The 26,715-nt window shown below is 36.9% G+C and overlaps 1 protein-coding gene across 1 annotated transcript in view; it reads right to left on the reverse strand.

Moving 5' to 3' along the window:
• Positions 1-364: 364 nt before the first annotated feature.
• Positions 365-26,715, reverse strand: part of LOC140482161 (juxtaposed with another zinc finger protein 1-like) — a 114,496-nt gene continuing 88,145 nt past the window's right edge. Inside the window, exons 3-5 of the mRNA XM_072579171.1 lie at positions 17,095-17,291; positions 13,584-13,753; positions 365-10,418 (exon numbers count right to left, since the gene is read on the reverse strand). Coding sequence (XP_072435272.1) covers positions 10,242-10,418; positions 13,584-13,753; positions 17,095-17,291 — 544 coding nt within the window. The 3' untranslated portion in view covers positions 365-10,241. The remainder of the gene's footprint in view (positions 10,419-13,583; positions 13,754-17,094; positions 17,292-26,715) is intronic.

Below are 26,715 nucleotides of genomic sequence, written 5' to 3' on the forward strand. Positions count from 1 at the left end.
TCCCGAAGATCCACTTTCCTGATCCATGCCAATTTGTGGCTGATCTCCCTAAAATGCACCTTGTCACAATTTTACTCTAATTATAGGAGTCTATCTTTGGTAAGACTTACATGTTCATAAACCTTCCATGTAACCATCACCTGTCGAGTACAGGGTATTTTTTAAAATACTAGACAATAGGTGTAGTAGGAGAGGAAGGGTTAACTTGCTTTAATGAGCATCAAACAGTTTTCAAAGTTAAAACACAAGTAGAATAGTTGATTCAAACTGCAGCAAATTTATAGAAATGCAGTGGAGAAATTTATTACGTGGAGATGAGGTGTAATACCAGACTAAATTGAAAAATAAAAATTTACATAAAAAACAAATACTTACATGAATTTTATTAAATATGTAAAAATGTTTTACATAGACCATTTACAATATGTTTAAACAGAAGCATCCTTTAAGGCTTTATGTTTCTAGGTCTCATTTGACCACACATTGACATTTCATTGGCAATCATAATCTTTTTTTGGAAAAAAATCCGGTGCAAGTTCTTGACACAGGCAAAAACTGTAATAAGACTTGACCACAAATTTCTGCCAAAAGTTTTACAAAGTCACAATAAAGAAATTGCATGACAACATAAGAGCAGCATTCAAACAAAAGTTCATTTTAGCAGCAATACGAAGTTATTTCACTCAGTTTGATGTATACTTGACAATTAACTACAGTGAAACAGTGTTTGGTACATTACGGCTCACTAACACTGGTATATAAATATCTGCATGCTTCCCTGATTTTTTTTTTGAATTGTCAATGTGCAGGAATAGAACTTAGCAAGACATTAGCCTGTACCATGCCTTGTCTAGCATCAAAAAACTTAACACTTCATTTGACAGTTAAACAGAAATAACTAGCGGCAGCACAATGTCAACATATAGATTGATTGCAGACATGTACAATTGTTTGAAATTTGAAAGTACAGCCCTGTATACGACTAAAATTGAAAATTTGAATGAATGAAGATTTCTAATCAAGTATTCCTATTTTCATTCTCTAAAATCCATTTGGGAAAGATCTGAACCAAATAAAAATGTTCAGTCTGCTTTAGTGGCTGATCAAACAAAATTAAAAAACGGTAACATAAAAATGCAAAGTTAAGGTTTCGAAGTACAATTTACACAGGCATTGCATTGTCCCATGCAGAACAGATTTCAGTGCAGTTAATATTCTGGCTGATTTTGTGGAATGGACAAACATGCAAATGTATATGCTAGAGTAGCATTTCATATACATTCACTGTACAGAAAATTTGGGCAATACTGGAAGACAGCTTTGCAGTAGTATAATGCATGTATTTCATATTTGCATGAATTTTGAAAAACCTTTAAAAGGTACCATCTTAAATGCCAATTGTGGGAATCCGAAATAATTCACACACTTGACTGTTGTAAAGCTGAATTTGATAAAATGATCCAATACAAAGCACATATTTGTTTAATCTGTACCTGTATTAACTTTTTATAATATAGAAATGATTTAAAATGTAAATTCATCTTAAATGGCATCAGTACTTGGAGAAAATATCCATTAATGTGAGTGTAGAGATTCCAACACAGCTTAAAACCCTCTTTGCAGCAAGCTCTGAAGTCAGCCAAAAATGGTCTCAAATTTATCAAAGTTTGATCCTCTTAATAAAAGCAAATTAACTGATCATTTATTCAAATTTGTCACACAAGATCTCTCATTCAGCAAAAACTGGCTTGTTGCGTTTGCCTGTGTTCATATTTCAGAAGAAATTAACTGGCTTTAAATGAGGTGTGAGGACATGAAAGATGCTATATACATTGAAAGTTACTTGATAGTGACCGAGAGGAAAACAAATTTCCTTTCCAACGTACTCTCACTACAGTGTTTGAAATGATTCCACCAGCACATTTATACTACACTATGAATTAGCGGTCATCTTTGCTTAGTGGTAATATTCTTGTTAGATTCAGCAGGTTAAGGGCTCAAATCCCACTCCAGATTTGAATACATAATCTAGTTTGACACTTCAGTGCAGTACTGAGGGAGTACATCACTTTCAGGTATGCCTTTTGTTTTGGAATGAGGAGTTAATGCAATCTACCTTATGGGCTGGGCACATAATCCTCACTTGACACAATAGGGAAAAAAAGCGAGAAAGTTATCCCTCGTGCCCTGACTGAAATTTAACCTTCAACCAAGATTACTATATAAAGTTATCTGATCAACATTTCATTCTCTTTGTGGGACCTTGAAATATTACAACTTTGAACACAGTTCAAAAAGTATATAATTGGTTACAATGTCCTTTAGCACTATTTAAATAAATGTGAATTCTATAAAACCTCTTATTTTATTGTTTCCTTTACACAGGATTTTAACTAGATGTTGTCGAAGTATACATTTTAAATGTATTTCTCTATAACTTCATTTTGGAAATTAATTAATTGACTGCAACATTAGTGACAAATTCATTACTTAAACCATCACAAATACCACATTTGTACCTGGTCTAGTGAAATCTCTACCTGGATTTTTGAAATTATTTTCTCAAGTCCCATTCCTCCTTCCCGACACACTAAAGGGCACAAGATGACAGATCTTTCCCAAGTCTATGCCAACTAATGAGGTGAATGTGAACTTACTTTCTGTTTGTCTTTTAGAAGATATCTGAAATTAATTTAACATTTTTCAGACATCCAGTGAAATCAGCATGTAGAAACCATGAAGGGGGCTAGAAAAGAAAATCCCAATATATGACTTATCAACCGTTGCATCAATGAGCCAGTCTACCAGAATATGAATGCCGAATAATTTCTTAAAACTAAATATTATTTCAGAATATCATGCACAAAACAGACTCCCTGCTTAAGGCATATTTTTCAAGGGTACCTGAAGAAAAATCAGTTTTACTCTACTTTTAAGAACTTAATGCCATACCTTTAGATTACACCTGTTACATTGACGATGATTTTACGCCAACTTTTTGGATTCAAGGCAGCTCAGGGCAGAGTTTTATGATGTTAAACAACATTGCTGAATCAATTAATATAGTCTGTGCAGATCAACAATTATGTCAGCATGTAAGTTATTTACAGATTGACAATTTGCACTGACAGAATTTAGCAATTCTTTTAAAAAAGTCTATGAAATAAAGGACTTTTGAATGCCAATTAATAAAAGACAAACAAAACAGAAACTACCATTAGCAATATCTAAGATTATACAGAGACCAAATAAACCTGATTCATTTAATATGCAAACTAACATTTCAAGATATGAAACTATTGAAATTGATACTTCAGTTTATTTCTATTTTAAAATATTTAACAAAGACTACTAACTACATTGGAAGAATTTACTATCGGGATGAGTGGATTATATGGGTTTGAAGAATCAGATTTGAGGGTTTTCTGCTTGTTGATTCAGCAATCCAATATCATTGAATTGAGAGAAATATGGAGTTAACCTCACTGTTCAAATATATTTTAAAACTAAAAAAAAATTATTTTAAACAACTGCACAATGCAAACTTGTCCATCAAATGCCTACACATCAAGAATTGTCAGTGTAATTCAAGATTTGGTAATGGTTGCAAGGACCTTTTTGTGAATTAATACCAAAGAAATAATTTTTCAGTGCCTCCTGCTTTGGAGAGGTTGAAAGGGGAAGAAAATACCTTAAACAGAGAGTCACACTAAAATCAGCATCCAAAGTTAAAGTTTTAGGCAATGTCTAAAGTTCAACTTGCAATATCCAGACTGGAACAAGGAATTCAAAAACACTTACACTATTCAACCATTTCTTGTTCATTGAATAATAATGTTTACACAGAACTTCAGAATAAACAATTTATAAAGTTTGACCACAAAGATTACATTCTTGAAAAGCATGAAAGAAAAAAAGAAGCAGCATTCTGATCAATGTATTGAATTTGTTCTTTTTCCTTAAGGTATGGAATGGATCATATTTACACTTTTGGCACTTGGTGTCAGCATCAATTGTCAGGTTAAGTACAACATGGGTCAGTTGCAGAGTGAATATCTCTGTTCTGTCCAACTGCAGTATAACACTGCTTTGATGCCAATACCCTTAAATCGCCTCTGAATGAGATCAGTCAAAATTTGGCACAAATTGGCACTAAAACGGCAGTTTTTGTTTGCTGTGGACCCACATCAACTAGAAACTGGATTTATTCTTGCAATCAAATTTCATATAGGATTTTTATAGCTTGTATAAAAAGAAAGCTTAATTTGATCACCAGACTAGGTTTAATCCAAAAGGCAGTGTGCTACACAAGCCAATTATCCACATGATAAAAATAAATATTTGAAACTATACAAAATAAAACAAAATTATCGATATTAATAAGTTCAAAATAGAGTTGGACAGACGGTAGAGGGTCATCACTAAATAAAATGTTTCTTTTTGCTCCTTGTGCTTGCAGATCAGGATGCCTTTGCATCAGGGATACTTAACAGCATTCTTGGAATGAGGTTAAAAATCACACAACATCAGGTTATAGTCCAGCAGGTTTAATTAGAAGCACACTAGCTTTCAGAGCGACGCTCCTTCATCAGGTGACAGTGATGGGTTCAATCCTAACACAGAATTTATCGCAAAAATTTACAGTGTGATGTAACTGAAATTATACATTGAAAAGTTGATTGTTAAGTCTTTCATCTGTTTGAATACCATCACCTGATGAAGGAGCGTCGCTCCGAAAGCTAGTGTGCTTCCAATTAAACCTGTTGGACTATAACCTGGTGCTATTTGATTTTTAACTTTGTACACCCCAGTCCAACACCGGCATCTCCAAATCATTCTTGGAATGACACATTTAGTAATATGCAGGAAATGAAAGTTGCTATTGTAAGTTGTTTTCAAATGATTCCAGTGTTTAAGTCATTAAAAATTTGACTAAAATTTGCTGCAAATCTAATTTCATTTTAAATCGGCATTGGTACAGAAATATACATAACTGTTTCCATTTTAATACCAAAATGAAGCAGAAGTGACAACGTTTCTCATCAATTTTACTACAAGAAATGCCTTAAGGGAGCAATTTCTTTGCCATTTGTTTGTGCACCAGAGATTAAAAATGGAACAGTATAGTCTAGTATAGTATTCTAGCCTTTTAAATATTGAATTGATTTCTCAATGTCAGCACTAGATTTGTAAATTCACCTCCCCAATTGGTTATTGGAAAATTATTGGCAAATTTGGTGTAGAACTGGCTCATATCATCGAGGCGTGCTCTACTCTTTTATCCCATCTCAATGAGTATAGCATGTGTGTAATCTATTTCTGCCTGAGCAGGATGTCATGGTCAACTGCGTGATGACAGGTGCTGCTGCAGTAAATATACTCGAGACAGGGCAGATTTGGGCAGTTAGATCATTCTTATTTGCTGTCATTGCCTGTCAATTGACACAGTAAAATTAAGTTCAAGATCTTGATAACAGAAAGAGGAATCTCACTATTATACTACGGGGTGAATTTCTATAAAAATTCTTTTGATTGTCCAATTTTACCCTGACTACCTATGGCTTTTCAATCGGAAGAACACCCATGGAAATTCACCCCAACTCACTGACTCTAAAGACTGTTTCCCCTGTGCCACACTTCAGTTTGGCCATTATAGAAAACACAGGAATGGACAGCTGTATATTGACTAGTTGATCATATTACACAAAATAAAACTGAAAGAATCGAGTACTATTTATTCACATTAAATTCAGATTATTCATTAATCTTTATAAATGGATGGATCTAGTAAAGGAAACCAAATCACCCCATTAATAGTTGGTAACCATCCACCAAAAATTGCGAAATTTAGGTAGCAGCAAAACATCATTTATCATATTTGTAGTTTGGTTATGGACTGCCTTTGGACTAGATACATTGCACTACAACTAAACTTGGAAATCACTTTAAATCATTACAGAAGTGAATAAATAAGAGTAGCTTTAAAGTTGCAAAATCTTTCTCAAATATAAGAAGTCTCTTCAGTCAATCTTTAGAATATTAAGTAGCACTTCTTTCCATAATTCTTTCTTGGAATATGAGGAAAAGCTGGGATTTACTGCTCATCATTAGTTGCCCTGAGATGATGATGGGCTATCTATTGTCAGTGACTATGATGCAAGTAATTCAAAGTGTTCATAAGACACAAAACGTCAAATTATACAGCACAGAAGAGGCCTTTCGGTTCATAGGGTCTGCACCTACCTCACTACACTAATCCCATTTTCCAGCACCTGTCCCATAATCTTGAATATTATTTCCAGTACTCATCCTTGTATTTTTTAAAGATTGTGAGGTTTCTTGCCTCTATTGCCCTCCCATGCTGTGCATTCCAGATTTCCATCCTTTGGGTGAAAAAAAACTTTCCTCAAATACCCTCTAAATCTCAAGCCTTTCACCTTAAAATGATGCCCTTGCTACTGACCCACCAACTAGATGAATAGGTGCTTCCTATCCACCTGGTCCATGCTCTCCATAATCTTCTAGAAAATAGGGAGCTTTAATCATTCTTTGTAACAGCTTGCAAAATATCAGATTTCATTAATAGTTAATCATTTTGATGTGGGACTGGAGTCACATTTAGGCCAGATAGGTCAAGACAACCTAACAGCTTCATCACTTTCAACAATGCAATAATACTTGGACAATTAGGCATGGGCAATAACTCCTGGCCTAGTCAGTGTCACTGACATTCCCTGAACAAATAAAAACATTTTTTCCAAATTTACATTAAAACCAAATAATTTTTTCTTCAAATTGCAATGGTGGGATTTGAACTCTCATTCTATTATTAACTCAGGTCTTGCACTTACTATTTTTGCACATAACCGCCACACATTTAACTCAGTTTTAACTGCAAATAAATATTCAATGTCTTTCTATATTTTCTCTATCTTTGCATGAGCAATTGGTGAATATCCAATTAAATGAAAAACATTTTGAAAACTGTGAAATACTTTCAAATACTTAAAGATCATGAATTTGCTTGACACATATTAGAAATGTAAAAGTACACCAGTATCTCAATTAAACATAATTATTTCCATGCTTTTTCTAAAAAAAACTGAATACACCTAACTCTATAAATATGTGGTCTGAGGAAAGGTCATTAATGTGAAATGATAATTCTGTTTCCCTCTTGACTAATACTGCCAGACTTAAGTACATCCAACATGTTCTGTTTTTATTGCATAAACCAAGGTTATCTTCCCGTAATTAATACATTATGACAACTGTTCAATTACTGAAAATCTGTCAAATGGCTAGAAAGTGATTACCTTTTTTAAAAACAGCAAGAAAGAACATTTTCCCCAGCCTCCACAGAACAAGTTCTTACCTATTTTCAATGAATTTATATTGCCATCAATCCAAATACTGTCCTTAAGAACTGGAGATGTAACCTTAGAAAATTAATTCTTTAAACCTTCTAATAAATTATTTCCATTTTATTAAAAAAGCCGATTTCTTAAGATTCATAATTCAATTTGTCTCATCTTTTTTTTTGCTCCCCCACCTCTCACCAAAAAGCATATTCCTAGAAATTCAAAGAAAAATTGTGCTCTATTGTCAAACTTTTCCCTGGAATAGTCAAGTTCACTAGGTTCAGAATATTTTAGAATATTAATTGAGAACGCTTTTTCCTAAGGGGTGAATTCAAGGTACATTTCATAACTTGATGCAATGCTTTTTCAATACCATTTGGATATCTGTTGCTCAATACCTAATATGCATATTTTATAATTCAGGTTATTTCTTCTCATTTTATCCCTTTGAAGACCTCAGTTGTATTCTGGGATCAGAATTAAAATGGAGATTCTTCAAGGAGTTGAATTAGAAATAAAAAGTGGATGCAATGTAAATGTCAAAGAGATGTACATTTTAAAAATTTACTGTATTAGTAAGGCTTTTGTGCAACGATAGAGTTTCACATGACTGCATCTCTCCCCCTAGTATCTATCTAGCTTTTATTAAAGAACAGCATTTTTCAAGGTGAAAAAAAGACATCTTAGCAGTGATTAAAATCACAGTTCTAAACTAAGTTCATTCAAATAAGAACTTCCCTAACCAGTAATTAACAAGGAATTAAAATATTCAAAGTCAATGTTCATGTTATTATAGAATGATTTCACTTCTAATACATGCATTTATGCTATGGGGTATCAATTTTTAAAGCATTATATCATTCACATTTTGATTAAAATTGACAAATTGTTGTTGATCTTTCTCAACAGACAAGCATGGGAAACAATGCTTTGTGTTTAACAATATTTATCACTTACATTGGTTTTAGGTTTACCTAGCTTGTTTAGAAAAGATAGAGGATTGGATTTCTGGTTCATGTAACAATAGTTGCAGAAGAATGTATTCAGGAAGGCAGCTTTAGACCTCAGCTTTGGCTGTCTTTTGACCTCTGCTACCCTCTACGGGTGAGTTTTGCCAAATGTCAGAAGGGCTGTTTTAGTTACTTTGCAGGAGTAGTGAATTCCATTGACAGCATAACAGTGGGTCCACACTTACTAACAAAGCTACATTGATTGCATCTGTAAAAGCCTTCAATCCAAATTGCTCAGCTTTTCTCATTTGTAAACCATTTGAAATATGGGGTGGAGGGGATAGAAAACAACAAATAGGAAACACATATTCAGATCAGATTTCATTCTATAGTATCTACAGTGTCTATAGCAGCTACAGCACAAAGCATTTGGGAATGTTAAGGTTTCTTTTGATTTTTTTTCAATGCCACTACAAAATCTTAATAGTGAACAAATTTTAAGCGTAATCATAAAGTATCAAAGCTTGCAAACAATGTAATAAAGAATGCCACATTAGGACTGGGGCAATCTGAACAGTTATGGGTTAGTCCTTTTATTTTAAAGAGGAAACGTAAAGTAATAGGAGCATATTACAATTTTATAAACTAAATCAGGGCACCTCTATTTTCTAATCCATGGAAATAGAATCATGAAGCCTCCCAAACTGCACAGTATTGTAATACTGAATTATAAAAACAGAACTGGGTCAGTATTATGTATTAGGCAGGCTTCCAAAAAACTAACTAAATTATCATAGCTTAACTTGCTGACAACAGAATTTTTAAAATGCAACTGTACATTATTTAGCTGCAAACCGACTAACCTTATGTAGAGCCATATGGTACATACTTCTTTAATTAAACACACATACTGATTTAGAAAACTAAAGATCACATATGCCTCAAGAAATTAAGTATTTTCTAAGCTGTGAACAATGATTACTACATATAATTCTATACTTCTTTATTTACTACATAACTAGTGTGGTGATTCCTTCTCTAATTTCATGACAAAAACCACTAACAATGATGTTCTGCATCAGATTACCAGATCAAGTAAATTTAACTCCCAGTCATAGATTCTGACACCACCTGATTCTATCCATATCTATGTTCCAAATTTAGGTTGCTGTTTGAAATTCAGTATTTTTTCTTCAAATCAAGGGTAGAGGAATTGGATAAACTATGTAACAACTGCCAATGCTACTTGTGAATAGATTGATATAAAGTATCTTTAGTATACGTCAGAAAAGATTGTTCCCACACTCCATCCTCTTCTCCCCCAAAAAACATGATAATCCAACATAACACAGCACTCAACCTAGTGGTATATGTCAAATGGGTCAGGTAGAAAACTCTCGTCAACACTCACACCTAACCCATCAAAATCGGCTGCTAATCTACAAATTACAGTGGCAAATTTAGTTTGCCTTTATTTGGATCTGTAAGTTTGGAACATCTAGGTTTAAAGTGTAGCAGCACCTTAGTACACAACTGATGACAGTTTTCAAAAAAGTTTGAGATAGAATAAAAAAATAAAACTATTCTGTAGACAATTTTAAGTTATGACCTAAAATTGCATATTGTAGAGTATTAAAGAAAAAGTGCTTTTAGAAGCACTGAAATCATTTAAAGTATTTTCCGTGGAATTCAAAATTAAAATTTAAAACAGTGTACCTAATTTGTAGCAGCATCTTATGCTGTTATGGGAACACATTTTGTTTTAGCTAAAATGTTCATTTCATGCAGAAGTAATTCACTTGAAAACAAATATTAAGGAATCTTTTTTCTCCCCAAGACTTGTAGCAGTAAATCTTGAGGAAAAAAAATTCCTACTCACTCCTGTTAGAACACCTAGTCTGCATTTTGAAGGTCAGTCAGATATAATGTCTCACAATTGCATCTTTCTAAGTATATCAACTGACACTGGTGGATGAAAGGTAATAGTGTGGTGACGAAGCCCATGAGCAGTTTTGTAGCTTTTCCCACAGCGACACTTGAAAGGCTTCCGGACACGGCTTTGAGTACGATGGCCATTCTTGGCATGATACTTGATTCCATTAACATTCTAACAGAAATGAAGCATAGTTAGAGTCATCGTGAAAATCTGTTCAGATATTGCAATACATACATATTAACAGAATTTAGTTAAATATCTGTTAAGAGTCCCAATTTGGCTTGTATTCTGACTTTGGCTTTTTTGGTATTAAACAAGTCAAACACTAACAGATAATAAACTTCAACTGCTCTAAATTGGAGATTATTAGCTTATAATATCAGCAAGAGATTTAATAATGATACATTTACTTTGTATGTGCAACATAAGCATCAGCTTGACTGAGTCTCACAATCAGAGTTTGTTTTAAATTTATATGGCTATATCTTCGAACTGCCAGTATTTCAAACATTTTTAAAGTAACATTTAAATATAATGGTAAATAGGAAAAGAACAATTTTCACGAACTAATATTCTTCATGATTCTAGCACAATAAAAGATTAATGAAGTCCTAAACATTATGATTAACCAACTCAATTAGAAATACTACTAATTCACAAAGCATGATAAAGTTCACAAAAGCAACTGAATGAAAATTATTGCATTGGTGTAAAAGTTAGTTAATGCATTTTAATAATATTTCCATAACAGTCCACCTCACTATGCATCTGCACCACCAAGGTTTCAAAGTGGACATTGGCCATCCTCAATTTCCCATTGCAAAATGTTATCAATTTATAAAAATACAACTTCTCTATTATCCTTCCCACTACACATTGTACCAATCATTACTAGTCTCACAGGCAACTAAAGTTGCAGGAAAAAATGTTAGACATACAATAATAGAAAAGGCAATTATATTAAAATGTGATCCTTACATGTCATTTCAGGGTAAGTGGTTTTGTCTTCTAATTTTCATTTACTCTTATTCCATGGGTAGATTTCTTACTCTTTCACTCTTTTCCTTTCCTCCCCAGGTATGCTTTGTGTTTAGTATATTTAACAAGCAGTAATCCTGTCAACTCTGCAACACAGGGTTTTAATAGATCTAACTGTAGTTGTGGGTGGGCTCAGTTCTGCCTCCAACTACCATAAAATACTTGGAATTCTAAGCACCTCTTAACAATTACATTGTCCAGGAACCAGACGAAAGGATTAGGTTTCTCTGCTGTCAAAAAGGTATTCCAATTAAGAAATTAATGAAAAACTGTAGTGGTTTTGATTTCCTTCCGACAAATGTACATATTTATAAAATGGACAGGAAACCAGTGAAATTTGCAGTAAATGGACTTGAATTTTCTCATCACAAAATATACATAGAAATAAAATCAAACTGTGGGGGTTAAAATCGAGGGCTCAATTGTACAATAATGGTCACAGTTGAACTTCAAGACATTAAGATGTTTTATATGTTAACAACTTACAAAAAAGTGATTGTTCCTTCACCACAACTGGACTGAAATACATAAGGAGATGGTACTGAGCTGCAAATAAGTATAATTAGATCCTGTTCCATATTAGGTTCCAGTTGCCTTTGGGTTATATGTGGAAGTAAATTGATAAGAAATGTTCATTCATGTTGATACTGTTCATCTCTGCAAAAGCCAGTTCACATTCTGATGCTGCAATCCTTCCACAACATAATTGAAAGGGTGCTGCACAATATCAAAATATCACAATTCCAAATGGTTATATCATGGCAAACATCTATCCACATTTCAAGTGACCAATGTATATATATACAACATATATAAATACACTTTGAGAAATGTAGTCCAATGTTTACTAAGAAATCAAGGTCATTAACAAAGCAAGGCAGCAAAGAAAATTTGGGGAAACTGAAAAGATAAACACACAAAGCAGACCAACTTTGGTAACAATATGTAAGTAGGTAAGACTTGCACCTTTTGAAAGAGTTGCATCTAAGTTTAAGTTAATTTAGTTGTTGTCAGGATAATAATTTAATAATAATAATCATTTCGCTGTTTCCAAAATAAAATCCTGTTGAAGAAATTAATTTTCGATATTAAAGAGGAGTCTCTGTTGCAATGAATCATTGTTTTAGATGCCAATCAACAGCAACCATATAGGTAAATGACTTTCCTGCAGTGGAAATTACTGCAGTATTATAAATATCTGCACCTTTCATAATGCTAGACATATTTTCAACCTGTTGGTTATAAAACCAAATTTCAGACTGACATTAGCAGCACTAGTTAAAATGAGTGCCCAATTATGACATTTAACCACATGAATGATAGATACCATTAAACAGAAGAAAAACAACTGTGGACTCAAAGAATGGGTTATTAACATGGAAATTATCGATAGATTGCTTTTTAATATTACATGGAATCCTCAAAATGTTTATACTGATACAGTGGTAACAAACTGAAGTCATACGTGTCTACATTTCTATTTTAGTTAAGACATAAATCAGAATTAAAAGCCAAAAGTTAGCTTTTTGAAATATTGTAAAGTAAAAATTCTCAATATATTTATCAATTCAGCAAGTTCTAATCCAGTCCACCAGAGTCAAATTTGAGCTTAATGCAAAAATCTGCTCAAGTAGTTAAGCTTCGCTCCATACCACTACTTCCTCCTCAGTCACATAAATAGCAGCTCTTCAAAACCAGCAAATTTGCCTTGCATTATCCCCTACAGAGGGTCTGGTTTAGGCTTCCGTCTAAACCATTACCCTTTATTTGTTGTTCCCTCCATTGTACCAGGCATTCCAAAGACTATTAATCTACTGAGTCTGCTTGTTCTTTCAATAATGATGTTTGAGCAATTCAGCTGGACGGCTCTCGTGCATCAGACGTGGAGCCAGAAAGATTTCAGAATAACATAGAATAGCTTTGTTATACTGGTAATTAAGACAGGACTGACATTCAAACAGGACCTGGACAGGATGTGGCAAATTACTGTATTCTTTGTGTGAAAAGCTGTTCCCACTATGGTTTGCCTGGCCTCCAGGGAACTCATCATCTTCACTAACAGTCAGAATGGGATTTTGTACCCTCTATTCCCTCTCCAAAACCTCACTCTAATACACATTTATGATTCATAGGAACACGGAGCAAAAGCTTGTTAATTTGAAAAGTTGTGAAAAATGAAATCTCTGATCTTAGTTTCTGTTATGCATTGCAGAACAGTGTAAATAGAAAGGTGTACCTTTTAAGAGCATTTTTATTGGCATTTTCAAGGACAGCTTGTTTGCTGGACACAATACATACCTTGTACCTCTTTTTACAGCCAGGCACAGGGCAAGCAAATGGCTTCTCATCATCCCCATTCAAGCACATTGAACTTAGAATAGTCTCAGAGCTGATAGCACTTTCTGTTGTCCATGATTCATCACTGTCAGAATCTTCACATTCAATTTCTTCTTCATCTAATTCACTGCCTAAAGATTCAGGAAAGAAAATAAATAGGGATGAGGTTAGCTTTTTTTAAATAAAAAAAATCCATATTTAGAAGAATTGCTTTAAATGAAGACTCTTGTCCACTTCCCCTGCCCTGTGAAATTATTATAAATGTAAGACATTCAATAGCCACATAGCTAACACACTTGTGTTTTGAACTGCCAAAGGCATCCTGGGTAATTAGCCATTACAGTTCTGTCACAGAGGGTTCCACAGTCAATACAAAGATAATTTGGGCAATGGTGAATGACAGTGCTGTCCAGACTTTTGGGATGATCAAGGACACATCCAGCTGTACCAGACATCTGTCAGGGCCATGAATCATTTCAACTAGCAGCACACTAACCAAGCAACTGAAGCAAGAATAAACAGTTCAACAAGCACCACACACAGAAAAGAGAAAGCTACAATAATGTGCGAGAAAGAGAGAAACTAAGGCAAGGAACAAAGTACAAATGGAAAAGGGCACTTTTCAGTTTAAACTGAAAAAACAGCTACTGCTCCAATAAGTTAACATGGAGCACAAAGATACAAAGTGAGCAAAGAAAGCACACAATTCTTCACTTGGAAAACTTCAATCTACTCACATTTTATAAGATATTAACAGTCAGGCAATCTGTATCGAATATTACCTCATGTTTCACTACATGAAAATTTAGAACCTCTGTAACAACTTGTAAACTAAAGATTACAACTGAAAGTCTTCTTATATACAGAAAAGTACCCTGAAAACAAGAAAACTATGAAAACTACACATTTAATTTTATAATGCATTCTGAAAATATTATTGGTGTAAATAGTCCATTTTCAACTTAAAATTTATGCACACTGTTGTTAAAGTCTTTTTGAAAGCCAAGCACAGTCTTATTCAGACACCAGGTACAGATCGGAATCGTCAGATTTAATCACATAGCTGTGCAAAGAGTCTGCTAACATTTCCTTTAATTAAAAGACACACAGAATCTATTTCAGCTTTGCATATTCTGATGATAGAACATTGATACTCATTATTTTCAGTCTCTAAACACTGAATCAGTGTCAAGAATGCATCCATCACAAGAAGGCTACTGATGGCGAAATTTTCAACTGCATCAGCAAATTTTGCATTTACAATTTCTGCAAGTGACATGTTTTTTATTAGATGGAGATCATTTTCAAACAACAAGATCATGAGTCTGATGCTTTGTTGCACCTCTTAGCAGCCTACCTAATGACAGTAATTAACAGTCTGCAATTAGCATCCACTTCAGAAGACATTCAAATGTTAATTTGCCTTCTCTAATGTGATGCACAGCTGTGCAACAAGATGCATGCCATGAATCGTACATGAAATTGCGAGTTTGGTCTTTTGATTTCAATGTGGCTGGCAAAACCTAAATATTGAATACAAGAAAGGTTTCTTTCCAGCAATATAGATTTTTAAATAAATCATGACCCCCGAGCTACATTAACAAGTTATGTTGATAATACATTTTTAACCAATGTATCTTTCCCAAAATACTTTTTGAAAAATAATTGATTCATTAAACACACTATATTCAGTTAGAAGCCACAGAGTTTTTGCATTGGAAAGAGCACCATTCAGAACATGTTAGACCCTACAGTACCTCATGCGCAGCTTTGCGTGCAAGTAACTGAGGCTGCAGCTTTCAACATAGCGATCGTATTACCTCTTTATGAAACTACTAAAAACCAGCACCAAGTCATCCCCATGGCTCCTATCTGCCCCACACAGTGCACCTTCCATGAGAAAAACACTTCAAGCATAACTTCATGCTGAATAAAATGGTCTGTTTTAAATGATCAAATTTTATGAAATAAGTGTCTTAAAATGTTACTTTCATATTTTAGCTGCTGCAATCAATCAAGGAAGACACTCTGTAATCTGCATAGCATGCTGAGAATCTGAATACTTTACTTGAACAGTGAATAACTTAGGTTTACGTTACTTTCTTCAAATAGCTTGTTACACATTCATTGTAAGCTAATTTCTGAAGGAGGAGGAATGGAGTCTAAATTAGTATTTGATTCTACCTAAAGTTTATGACTTGGGAGTTTAATAACCGGAATACTGCAAAGAAGATATCTGGTATTAAGTGTTTTTCTCATGTGTCAAAAATATACAATGGAAAATAGGAACTAGAATGATTGTTATGACTGCATAAATCCTATAGATTGTCTACCACATACCTAAGAATTGCAAAAAAGCTGATGGACTCTTATTGTATTGCATGTTTAGTAAAACTAAGAATTAATCATTTCCATATATGGATGGCCTGCATGCATTTAATGAAAATTGCATAAACCTCCAACATAGCTCAGCTGTGGTAGAACTTCCATTTTCAAAGATTAACAGTGGATCCAATGCAAGTTCATGGCTTAAAATATTATTTATATATACTATATAGTATCATAGTTGTGATCTTGCTGCCCTAATAATGTTTGATTTTTTTCAAAAAACTTTCAATCTAATTCAATACTCATTTATTTTCTTGGCTCAGTTCAGTAGCTAAATTTGCTTTTCAACATCTCATCCCCACCAATGTCCCCAGCAAGTCTAAAATTCTTGACCTTAAATCTATGGTCTTGCCCTCCTTAGCTTCATCTCTTCTGCAGTACTTAAAATAAACCTCTTGGAACTCTTAGTTCATGACTCCAGTTTTGTTATTCACTCCTTTCAATCCAATAGCGGCCAACCTTCCGCATTCCTAGATTTCATTCTCCTGAATTCTTTTCACCTCCACCTGTTAGAGGTTCCTCTTAAGACCTGCCTCTTTCACCAAAGCTTTGGTCTCCTACAATCTTTCTCCAATCTCTGTAAAATGCCTTGAGAGATTTATGTTAAAAGAACTCTATATATGCAAATTATAGCTCATTTCCTTTTCTGCTTTCATGACTAGAAAAGCGCATGGTCAAACCAGTAATTCCCACTAGATTACATTAAAATCAAAGTTTACCTAACCACCACAATTCTACCAGCATTCCAAAGATTCCATTACAAGCAAGACAGGATACTCAGTTCAAATTACTTTGCCAAAATAAATAAATCTACCATACATTTATAGCTGCATAGTACCTTATTTGCTCATAAGATCCAGCAATGTCAGGGACCCAACACTGTGTTTTGAATTGTACAGCGGTTTTGCTGATTTTCAATATTCATTCATTAAATAAGTTCTACCTACTTAGCCCATGGATATTCCTTATAAGTCTATTTAAAATGTATATTTATACAATGTTTATGTAAATTTATTATTGATATAATTATCAAAATCTGGCTCTAAAAGGCTGATGTAGTTTTGCTTTGTTTAGATGTACCAACCTGTTGGTGTTCCACTGCAGGCTGAAGAGGATGGTGTAACTGGTGGTGTCCCTGGAAAAGCAGAGCTTCCGTTACCAGGGTGAGGTGATGCAGGTGTGCCGCCCCTTCCCACAGGACTGGAAAGGGCTGGTGTTAACTTGGCCTGATGTCTTTTTCTCATCTGCTCACGCTCACGGCGTGCAGCATCAGTTAGAAATCTGAATAGGTTCAGGAATGTAAACAAGAAAAATAGCTGTATGATTACTGATTGTGAAGACCTGGCCACAAATCACAAAATACCTACATCCTATTTGTTGCTGGTCACTTTTCATGTTAAGGTTTTTACTGCATCTACAAATAAGGGTTAAACTTGAAAGATCTTATTACAAGTCTGTGGGAGGTCTCTAGCTTTACTCACTGACTCTGGGGATCACCACTTTCAAGGCAAGATGAAACAAAACAAGTTTCAAAATACCCACAAGCTGCATGCAAGAGTTCTAACTGGATTAACATTTATTGACTGTTTAAGCTTCCCTGTTTTTTTGCTGGAGGACAAAAATAAAGAAGTTTAGAGTTGTAGAAAACTGGACCGTAAAAGCAAAGACCAAAATTTAACCTACTGTCATCTATTTTGTTGAGGTTTGACTCTGAATTTTGATGTTTTTATCTCAATGTAAATTAAAATATATTTTGATTTTGCACAAGCATCTGATCTGTTTTCATCTCAAGTTTAAATTGTAAGATTCTTGCAAGAGAGAAAGATAGTTAAGGGTTTACGCTGAGTTTGCATTTTTGTATTGATTTTATGATACACAGGTATTTTGATTTATGGAGTGGTCATGTCAGTTTAACAAGCTGAAGGACACGCAATATCTCCAACATCATTAAAATTCAGAAGCCGCTACAGCTAAATCGGTACACCGTCACGCACTATATTTGGACAACAGGGGTCTTGGACATATGGGATGTCACCATTTTCACAGATAAACTTACAACAAATAAGACTAATGTTTGGTCTAGGTTGAAGAATGTAAAACAGGATAACTGTTTGCTTTTTATAACTGATGAAACCCCCAACCTCAAGAGTGGTTCAAATAAAATTAGGATTTAATTATCAAACATCATAAATGGATAAAAGGCCATTCTGTGATGCATCAGAGACCCCTATGGGCTATTGTGAATAATGACAAATACATCCTTACGTCAGTCAACAGTGCAGTCCTACTGGTTATTTTTTTCTCATACCATATAAAATTATATTTAGAAGGTGTGTCAAAATGATCTGTTTTACATTTTTATTTTGTTTTTGAATTTAGCAAAAGAAAGAAATAGGGAGTAGTAGTAGACGAAATGGGTCCTTTAAGCCTGCTCTGCCATTCAATATGATCGTAGCTGATTTTGGACTTGAATTCACTTTCTTGCCTGCCTCCTCCCCACCCCCATCCTTCAGTTCATTGGATCAAGGATCTGCCTCTCTGCTTTAAATATAGTGGCACATTTACAACTCCCTGCCATAGAGAATTCCAGAAATTTACATCACTTTAAGTGAATAAATTTCTCCTCACCCCATTCCCAAACTATTGCCTATTTGTCTTGAGATTGGTGAATTTAGAATGCATAGCACAGACAGGCAAATAACCTGCCAATGCCTATCCTATCAGATCGTTGTATTTTTCAATGGGATCACCTCTCATTCTTCTGAACTCTAAGAATATAAATCCAATTTATTGAGCCTCTCATCACAGGACAAATCATTAACCTCAGAATCAATCTAGTGAACCAGCGCTGCTTTGCCTCCAACATTTCTGATGAAGGGCTTTTGCCTGAAACGTTGATTCTCCTGCTCCTCGGCTGCTGCCTGACCTGCTGTGCTTTTCCAGCACCACACTCTCGACTCCAACAGAATATATCCTTCCTTATATATGGGGAGTGTATTTAAAACCGCATTTCTGGGTATGTTCTCAGCCAAACACTGTACAACTATAGCAAGAATTCATTATCGCTGTACTCAAATTCCTTTTTAATAAAAGCCAATGTGCATTTGCATTCCTGTTTACTGTACACTTGCATGTTTACTTTGTGAACCTTGAATGAGTATATCCAAGTCCATCAGAAAATCAACAAATTTTAAGTCTTCTAAAAATGTTTTGTTTACTATTCTTATGACAGCTGCAACCAGCCTCATACTTCTCAATATTATACTTCATCTCACTAATGTCAGTTTGGACCTAAGCAAGTTGGTGAGACAGAAACCAAGACACCTTTCTTTGTCATAGAGTCTGACAGCACGGAGACTGGCCCTTTGGCCCAAACTGGTCTATAGTGACCAAAATGTCTATCCATTCTAACCACATTTCTCTGCATTTGATCCATTTCCTTCTAATCCTTTCCTATCCATGTTTTTGTCCACATGCCTTTTAAATGTTGTTAATGTACCCACCTCAACTACTTCTGCTGGCAGCTCATTCAAAATGCACACCACCCTGTGTAAAAAAAAAATTGTCCCTCAGATTCCCTTTTATTCTTTCCCCTCTAACTTTAAACTGATGCCCTCTAGTCCTTGATTCCCCAACACTGGGGAATAAAACTGAGTGTATTCATCCTATACATGCCCCTCATAATCTTATACACCTCCATCAGATCCCCCCTCAGTTTTCTAGGCTCGAAAGAAAAAAAACTTGTCCAACCTCTCCCTATAACTAAGACTGTTGAGTCCTAGCAGCATTCTTGTAAATTTCTTCTGCACTCTTTCCAGCTTAATAATATCCTTCCTATAGCGAGGTGACCAAAACAGAACACGATACTCCAAGTGTGGCCTCACCAATGTCCTGTATAACTGCAATATAACTTCCAAACTTCTATACTTAATGCCCTAACTGATAAGGTTTCTTCACTGCCCTGTCTACCTGTGACTCTACTTTCAGAGAACTATGCATCTGAACTGTGCTACGCTCCTTAAGGCCCTACTTTTCAACATGAAACTGTTATCTTGATTTGACTTTCCAAAACGCAAGACTTCACACTTATCTATATTAAACTCCATTTGCCATTTCTTGGCCCACTACCCTAGCTAATCAAGATCCTGTTCAATTTCTGATAACCTTTCTCCCAGTCCATGATACCTCCTATTTTTGGTGTCATTGGCAAACTTACTAATCATGCCTTGGACATTCTCATCCAAATTATTGATTATAGGTAACAAACAGCAGTGGGCCCAGCACCAACCCCTGAGACACTCCTCTACTCACAGGCCTCCAGTCCGACAAGCATCCTTCCACTATTACCTTCTGCTTTCTACCATCAAGGTAACTGTGTATCCAATCTGCCAGCTCTCCCTGGATTACATGTGATCTAATCTTCCAGAAATGCCGACCACTTGGAACATTATCAAACGCCTACTGAAATCCATATAGACTATATCTACCATCCTGTCCTCGTCAACCTTCCTGATCACTTCATCATAGAACTCTTAACAAATTTGTGAGGCATGATCTCCCACTCACAACGCAATGCTGACTACTCCTAATCAACCCATCTCTTTCCAAATGCATGTATATCTTATCTCTCATTATCTTCTCAAGGAACTTACCTACCACAGATGTTAGGCTTACCGGTCTACAATTCTCATGGTTTTCTTTGCAGCCCTTCTTGAATAAGGGCACAACATTCGCTACCCTTCAATCTTTCAGGACCTCACCTGTGGCTAACGATAATGCAAAAATATCAGCCAGGGCCTCCGCAATTTCTTCTCTAGCCTCTTGCATCCAATTCTCATACATCCAACACCTCTCTACTGTGATATGGAATGTCCTCAAGATATGATCACTAACATCCCCAAGTTCCTAAGTCTTCATGTCTTTCTCCACAGTAAACACAGAGGAAACATATTCATTTAGTACCTTGCCGAGAAATTATTGGCTACTCAATCTTACTGCTCCGTTGCACAACCAGTTCAACCTGTTCACCCTTTATATAAATAAAATCTTCAAAAGAGGGGAAATAAAACTGTGAAAGTCATTCAAACAACTCTGAACAAAGATAAGCTTCATATCTCTCGGTCACCTTGGGATAACAGGACTGACGTTGAAGGGAAGGTTGAATTGGCTAGGATTATATTTGCTGAAAATGTGTTGCTGGAAAAGCGCATCAGGTCAGGCAGCATCCAAGGAGCAGGAGAATCGACACTTCGGGCATGAGCCCTTCTTCAGGAAGAATTCCTGAAGAAGGGCTCATGCCCGAAATGTCGACTCCCCTGCTCCTTGGATGCTGCCTGACCTGCTGCGCTTTTCCAGCAACACATTTTCAGCTCTGATCTCCAGCATCTGCAGTCCTCACTTTCTCCTAGGATTATATTTGCTGGAGTTCAGAAAAATGAGGAGGGATCTCTTTGAAATCTATAAAATTCTAATAGTATTAGGTAGGGCATATGTAGAAAGGTGGGGAGAGTTCCCAAAGGTCATGGTGACAGCGGCTGATGCAGGAGCTTTAGGGGGTTTGGGGGTGTGGGGGTGGGGGTGGGGGGGGGGGGGGGGGGAGGTGGTGGACGAGATTTCCTGCACCAGGGCTCACCATCTAAACCATTTAGGACTGAGATGAGGATAAATTTCTTCACCCAGACTGTGGTGGGTATATGGAATTCACTACCACAGAATGCAGTTGAGGCCAAAAAGCTGTATGATTTCAAGAATGAATTGTATCTAGCACTTGGGGCTAAAAGGATCAAAGGATGAGGCAAAAAAAGCAGGAACAAGTTATTGGGTCGGATGATTGGCCATGAATGGCAGAGTAGTTTTGAAGGGGTAAATGGGTTACTCCTGCTCCTGTTTCCTATTATTCTATGTCACACAAAGCTTGAAAATTGAGTGTGTTTTCACAAATTCATTTCTTTAACATTTTATTCACTTTCAAGACTTCCTCAATAACGGCATGTTTCAGTTCCAATGCATCATAACTTCTATCAGGCCTAGTCTGAACCCACAATGGATTGTTCAAACTTCACAACTGGTCTGATTCCTCCCTGGAAAATCGTCTTTCTGCAAGGACCTGGCCTAATTTATCAGAATGTAATTAGTAGTTTAAAAGACTGCTCATCCAAAATTACTTCTCACTCATTCTGGTTAATTTTTAGCCCTTTGTATATAAATGCTGACTTCCAATCTTAGATTATTTTTTTTTTGCTTGATCTATCACACCACTCAAATTTTATCGAACCTCCTCACAGAAAATCACTGATGTGCATCATAAAGGTGCCTGTAATTTTCTTTTTGTGGTAGCAGTGGAACATTGCTGAATCTGCTTGAAGCAACTTACTTCCAGCAAGATGACATGCACTCTCACTACATCATTCAAACCATAAAGACATTTGTTTAATTTTCATAGCTTCCCTTCTGAGTCACCTACTTTTTAGGTGGTTTCAAAATATTCTCGTGTGAAGCTTTTCGCCCTGCAAAAATATAGCTTTGATTAGCTTTCATTTTCAGGAGTATGTTGCGAAAGGAACTAAGGTCTTCAGGAGCACTCATCCTGCAGTAGGGGAAGCCACTATAACACCTTGATCACCAAATTTATTCTTTTTTGAAACCCAAGACACTTTTGACTTTAGCACTATGTGTCCCATCAGGAAACAACTTTTCTGTACACAGCCAATTTAATGAGAAAGCTGGCTGTTCCCTATCTAGTACCTCAATGTATACACCAAACTGTACAGATTTCCAATTTTTGTGTTCGACATCCTTTATTAATTTACGCTCTAATTTGTTTAGAGCCACTAAAATGTCTCAATCATTAGGGCTTCTACTTTGCGTGATATTCTGAATCCATTCCATAGTCCTTGCTCTTATTAAATTATGACCTTCGCACACCCTTCTGTTGCATTCTGGATTACTACTGCTAGATCTCTCTCCCTATGCATTACCCTTTTCTCAAGTTTATCATATTTTCCTGGGGCCAAGTTCACTTTCAGAACTTGACTTTGGGCTTTAAAGCTTACCACACTTTTACCTCACTTGGCCAATCCATGGATCTTACCTCCTGTCCCTCATTTTGCACATTTCAAGAATGCTTGAAGTTGCCAGTGGCTATCCCCCTCTCCCTAGCATGATGGCATTCCTGCATTTACTGGATCCTCCAAGCATATTTGCTATTTTGGTACCAACTTCCAAATCCTCACACATTCAACAAGTATGGGCAGCAGATCTAAGTAAAAGGGAAGATTGGCTATGTCGAGCCATCTTGTAAGGAAAGTTCCACACAGTTTCTCACATCTGCAGGTAAAGCACCAAATTTCTATTGCAGACTTTGGTAAGATGGCTCATTCCAATATTAACACACCTTTAAAGGTTTTTCCCCCAGCTTCTGGATCACAACCACAGAGCCAATGAGGATGAGGAAGATCCCCATTCCCCCTGAACCTCTCTCTATGCTCCGTAAAGTCCACTTCTGAGGGAGCAGCTTGGACCCTCCGAGGAATCACTGCCAGCATGCTATCCACCAAAGCAGAGAATCCCACCTTAGTGAATAATGATTATCTAGAATAGGTTGAGGGTCATATTCTGGTCAGCATAGCACTGACACAGGCCTTTAGCTGGAGAAGAAAGAAATGGCCAAGCTCTCTGAAACTTGGGTGGTTGCTAGAGATCAGGCTCATGCTGAGGCCAGCACAGATGAGGAGGTTCCAGCCAGATTCGGTCATTAATGTATCAATGGAGATGTAGAAGAAAGCAGTGGAACATGCTGTAGAGATGCCAGAAACCTTGTACAGGCTGAAGTGAAGGGCAGAGGAGTCTGCTCATATCCTGTCTGATCTGCGTCTCTGGTGTGCCACCACATGGCTGTCTCAATGGACAGCAAGGTTTAGCACAACCTTCAGTAGCTGAGAGATATGCACTCAGAGTTGCACTCCGTCGTTTGAGCTGTAGGTGCTTTCATCCATTGGATCTGTGAAAGGGGGACAAATAACCTTCCCTCCAGTTGCCACATCCCATCAAGGGCTGTGAGATGTCCACTGTGTACCAACAGGGAGGCAACCAAGAATTGTCCATTCAGAATCCAGCAACTCACCTCTGCCAGGAACCCAAGCAGATCGGAGTGCACTTGTGCGGGATACCCACAAGCAGAGTGGGGGCAGCTACGTCCAGGGTCACAAAAGGACAACACTAAAGCTTTCAGTGGCACGTTAACAAAGCAGTTAGCAGGTTTCCAGCAGCTCACTGCTGCTAAGGGATCATCCAGACGTAGTGCAAGGAAACATGGGATGAAAGAAAATCGAATTCACTTTGGGTACATGAATGTGAACATTTTGTAAATCACTTCTATGTAAATAACAGTTTTGTGTTCCCTTCTGGAATACCTTGAGAGGCAATGAGCCCCGTGAACATGTTCTTCAGCTGCAGGACTGTGAAGACTGCTCAGCACTGACACTTGCATGCACAGGTCCCATCTGTGAGTAGGAAACCCTCTGGAAATCAGCAATCTAAGCTTGATCTAATCATAAAGATGTACAGCACAGAAACAGACCCTTTGGTACAACTCATCCATGCCGATGAGATATCCTAACCTAATCTAGTCCAACTTGACAGCACCCAGCCCATATCCTTCCAAACCCTTCCTATTCATATACCCATCCAGATGCCTTTTAAATGTTGCAATTGTACTAGCCTCCACCACTTCCTCTGTCAGCTCATTCCATACACGTATCACCCTCTGCATGAAAAAGTTGCCCCTTAGGTCTCTTTAATATCTTGCCCTTCTCACCCTAAACCTATGCCCTCTAGTTCTGGAGTCTCCCACCCCAGGGAAAAGACTTTGTCTATTTATCCTATCCATGCCCCTCATGATTTTATAAACCTCTATAAGGTCACCCTCAGCTTTCGACACTCCAGGTAAAACAGCCCCAGCCTACTCAACCTCTTCCTTAGCTGAAATCCTCCAACTCTGGCAACATCCTTGTAAATCTTTTCTGAACCTTTTCAAGTTTCACAGTAGGTTCAATGTTTGTGTTGCTTGAGTCAATCAGCCTGGTGTAGGCCCACTACTTCCCCGTGTATGTCCCTCGCAATCAAAGGTTTCTATCATTGAGATGGGTTCTTGCAGGTTACAGCCAATAATGACTCTACTGGGGATCCTGCCCAGTAATTAATAGTGTGCTCCTTCTGAGTGGTTCAGGCAGTGGAACCACATCTTCAAGGGACCAACAGTCTGATCAATGATTGTCCTGGTGGATTGATATTGCAGCTTTAGAGCATAAGTCTGGCAGTTTCACACTGGGTCATTTGCCATCTTTTCTGGGGGTACCCCTTGTCACTCACAAGCCAGCCCTGGAGATGATGTGGTGGTGGGGGGTGGGAGTGGTATCATACAGAATATAAGTGACATGGCAGCTCCCTGGATAGTGGGCACACACCTGCAGGAATTGTTGCTTGTGGTTCCAAAGTAACTGGACATTGAGGGATTGAAATCTCTTCCTGTTTAGGAGTCTGGCTGCTAGGGAGTTGCAGCAGCACATGGGTGTACTCAATAACCCCTTGAACCTCAAGGAACTAGCAACAGCTACAAACCCCACAGCTCAGGCAGCTTGACTCTCCATCGCCATGGTGAACTGGACAATTACTTTTCTGTAAAGGGCATGAGTAATTTCACAAACACTGTGGCCTTCTGATTGGGAGATGCTACACAAAACTCCAACTGATCTGTGAAAGGAGCTGGTATTAAGACACTGCGATACTGCTGTGATCATCAGGCCCCATGGCACTGCAAACCAAGCTTTAAGGCTGCAGACCTGCCTACAGGAGGTGGCAGATGTACAAGGATGGTTTCTTAAGTTATGCAAATACATTTCCTGCCCTACCTTCACTCATTGGAAGATAGCTGCATGCCTCTTGTACCCCTTTCCACGTGGACTGGTTAGTGTCATTATTTCCCTCCTTCAGGTAGTTAATATAGTAGTTAGGAAGACATACAGTTAACTTGCCCTTATCAGGCATGGTACAGATTCAAAGATCAGTGCAGTCTTGTTGAAGCAGTACATAACTTTAGTTAGGCCACAGCTGGAGCACTATGTGCAGTTCTGGTCACCACACTGTAAGAAGGGTGCAATTGCCCTGTAAGGGGTGCAAAGGAGATTCATCAGGATGTGGCCTGGATGGAGCGGTTTAGCTAGGAAGAGAGGCTGGATAACTTCAGTGAAGGTTGAGGGGATCTGATTGAAGTGTATAAGATTATGAGGAACATGGACAGAGCGAATAGAAAGAAGCTTGTTCTCCTTAGTTGAAAGGTCAATAGCAAGGCGGCATAATTTTAAAGTGAAAGGCAGGAGGTTTAGAGTAGATTTGAGGAAAACCGTTTTCACCCAGAGTGGGTGGGAGCCTGAAATGCACAGCTTGGGAGAGTAGTTGTAGTTGGTAATCTCAAATATTTTAAAAGTACTTGGAATGAGCACGGAGTCATAGAGATGTACAGCACGGAAACAGACCCTTCGGTCCAACTCGTCCATGCCAACCAGATATCCTAACCTTATCTAGATCCATTTGCCAGCACTTGGCCCATATCTCTCTAAGCCCTTCCTGTTCATATATCATCCAGATGCCTATTAAATGTTGTAATTGTACCAGCCTCCACTACTTCCTCTGGCAGTTCATATACACA

Source organism: Chiloscyllium punctatum, chromosome 10 (assembly GCF_047496795.1).
Source record: "Chiloscyllium punctatum isolate Juve2018m chromosome 10, sChiPun1.3, whole genome shotgun sequence".
NCBI lineage: Eukaryota > Metazoa > Chordata > Chondrichthyes > Orectolobiformes > Hemiscylliidae > Chiloscyllium > Chiloscyllium punctatum.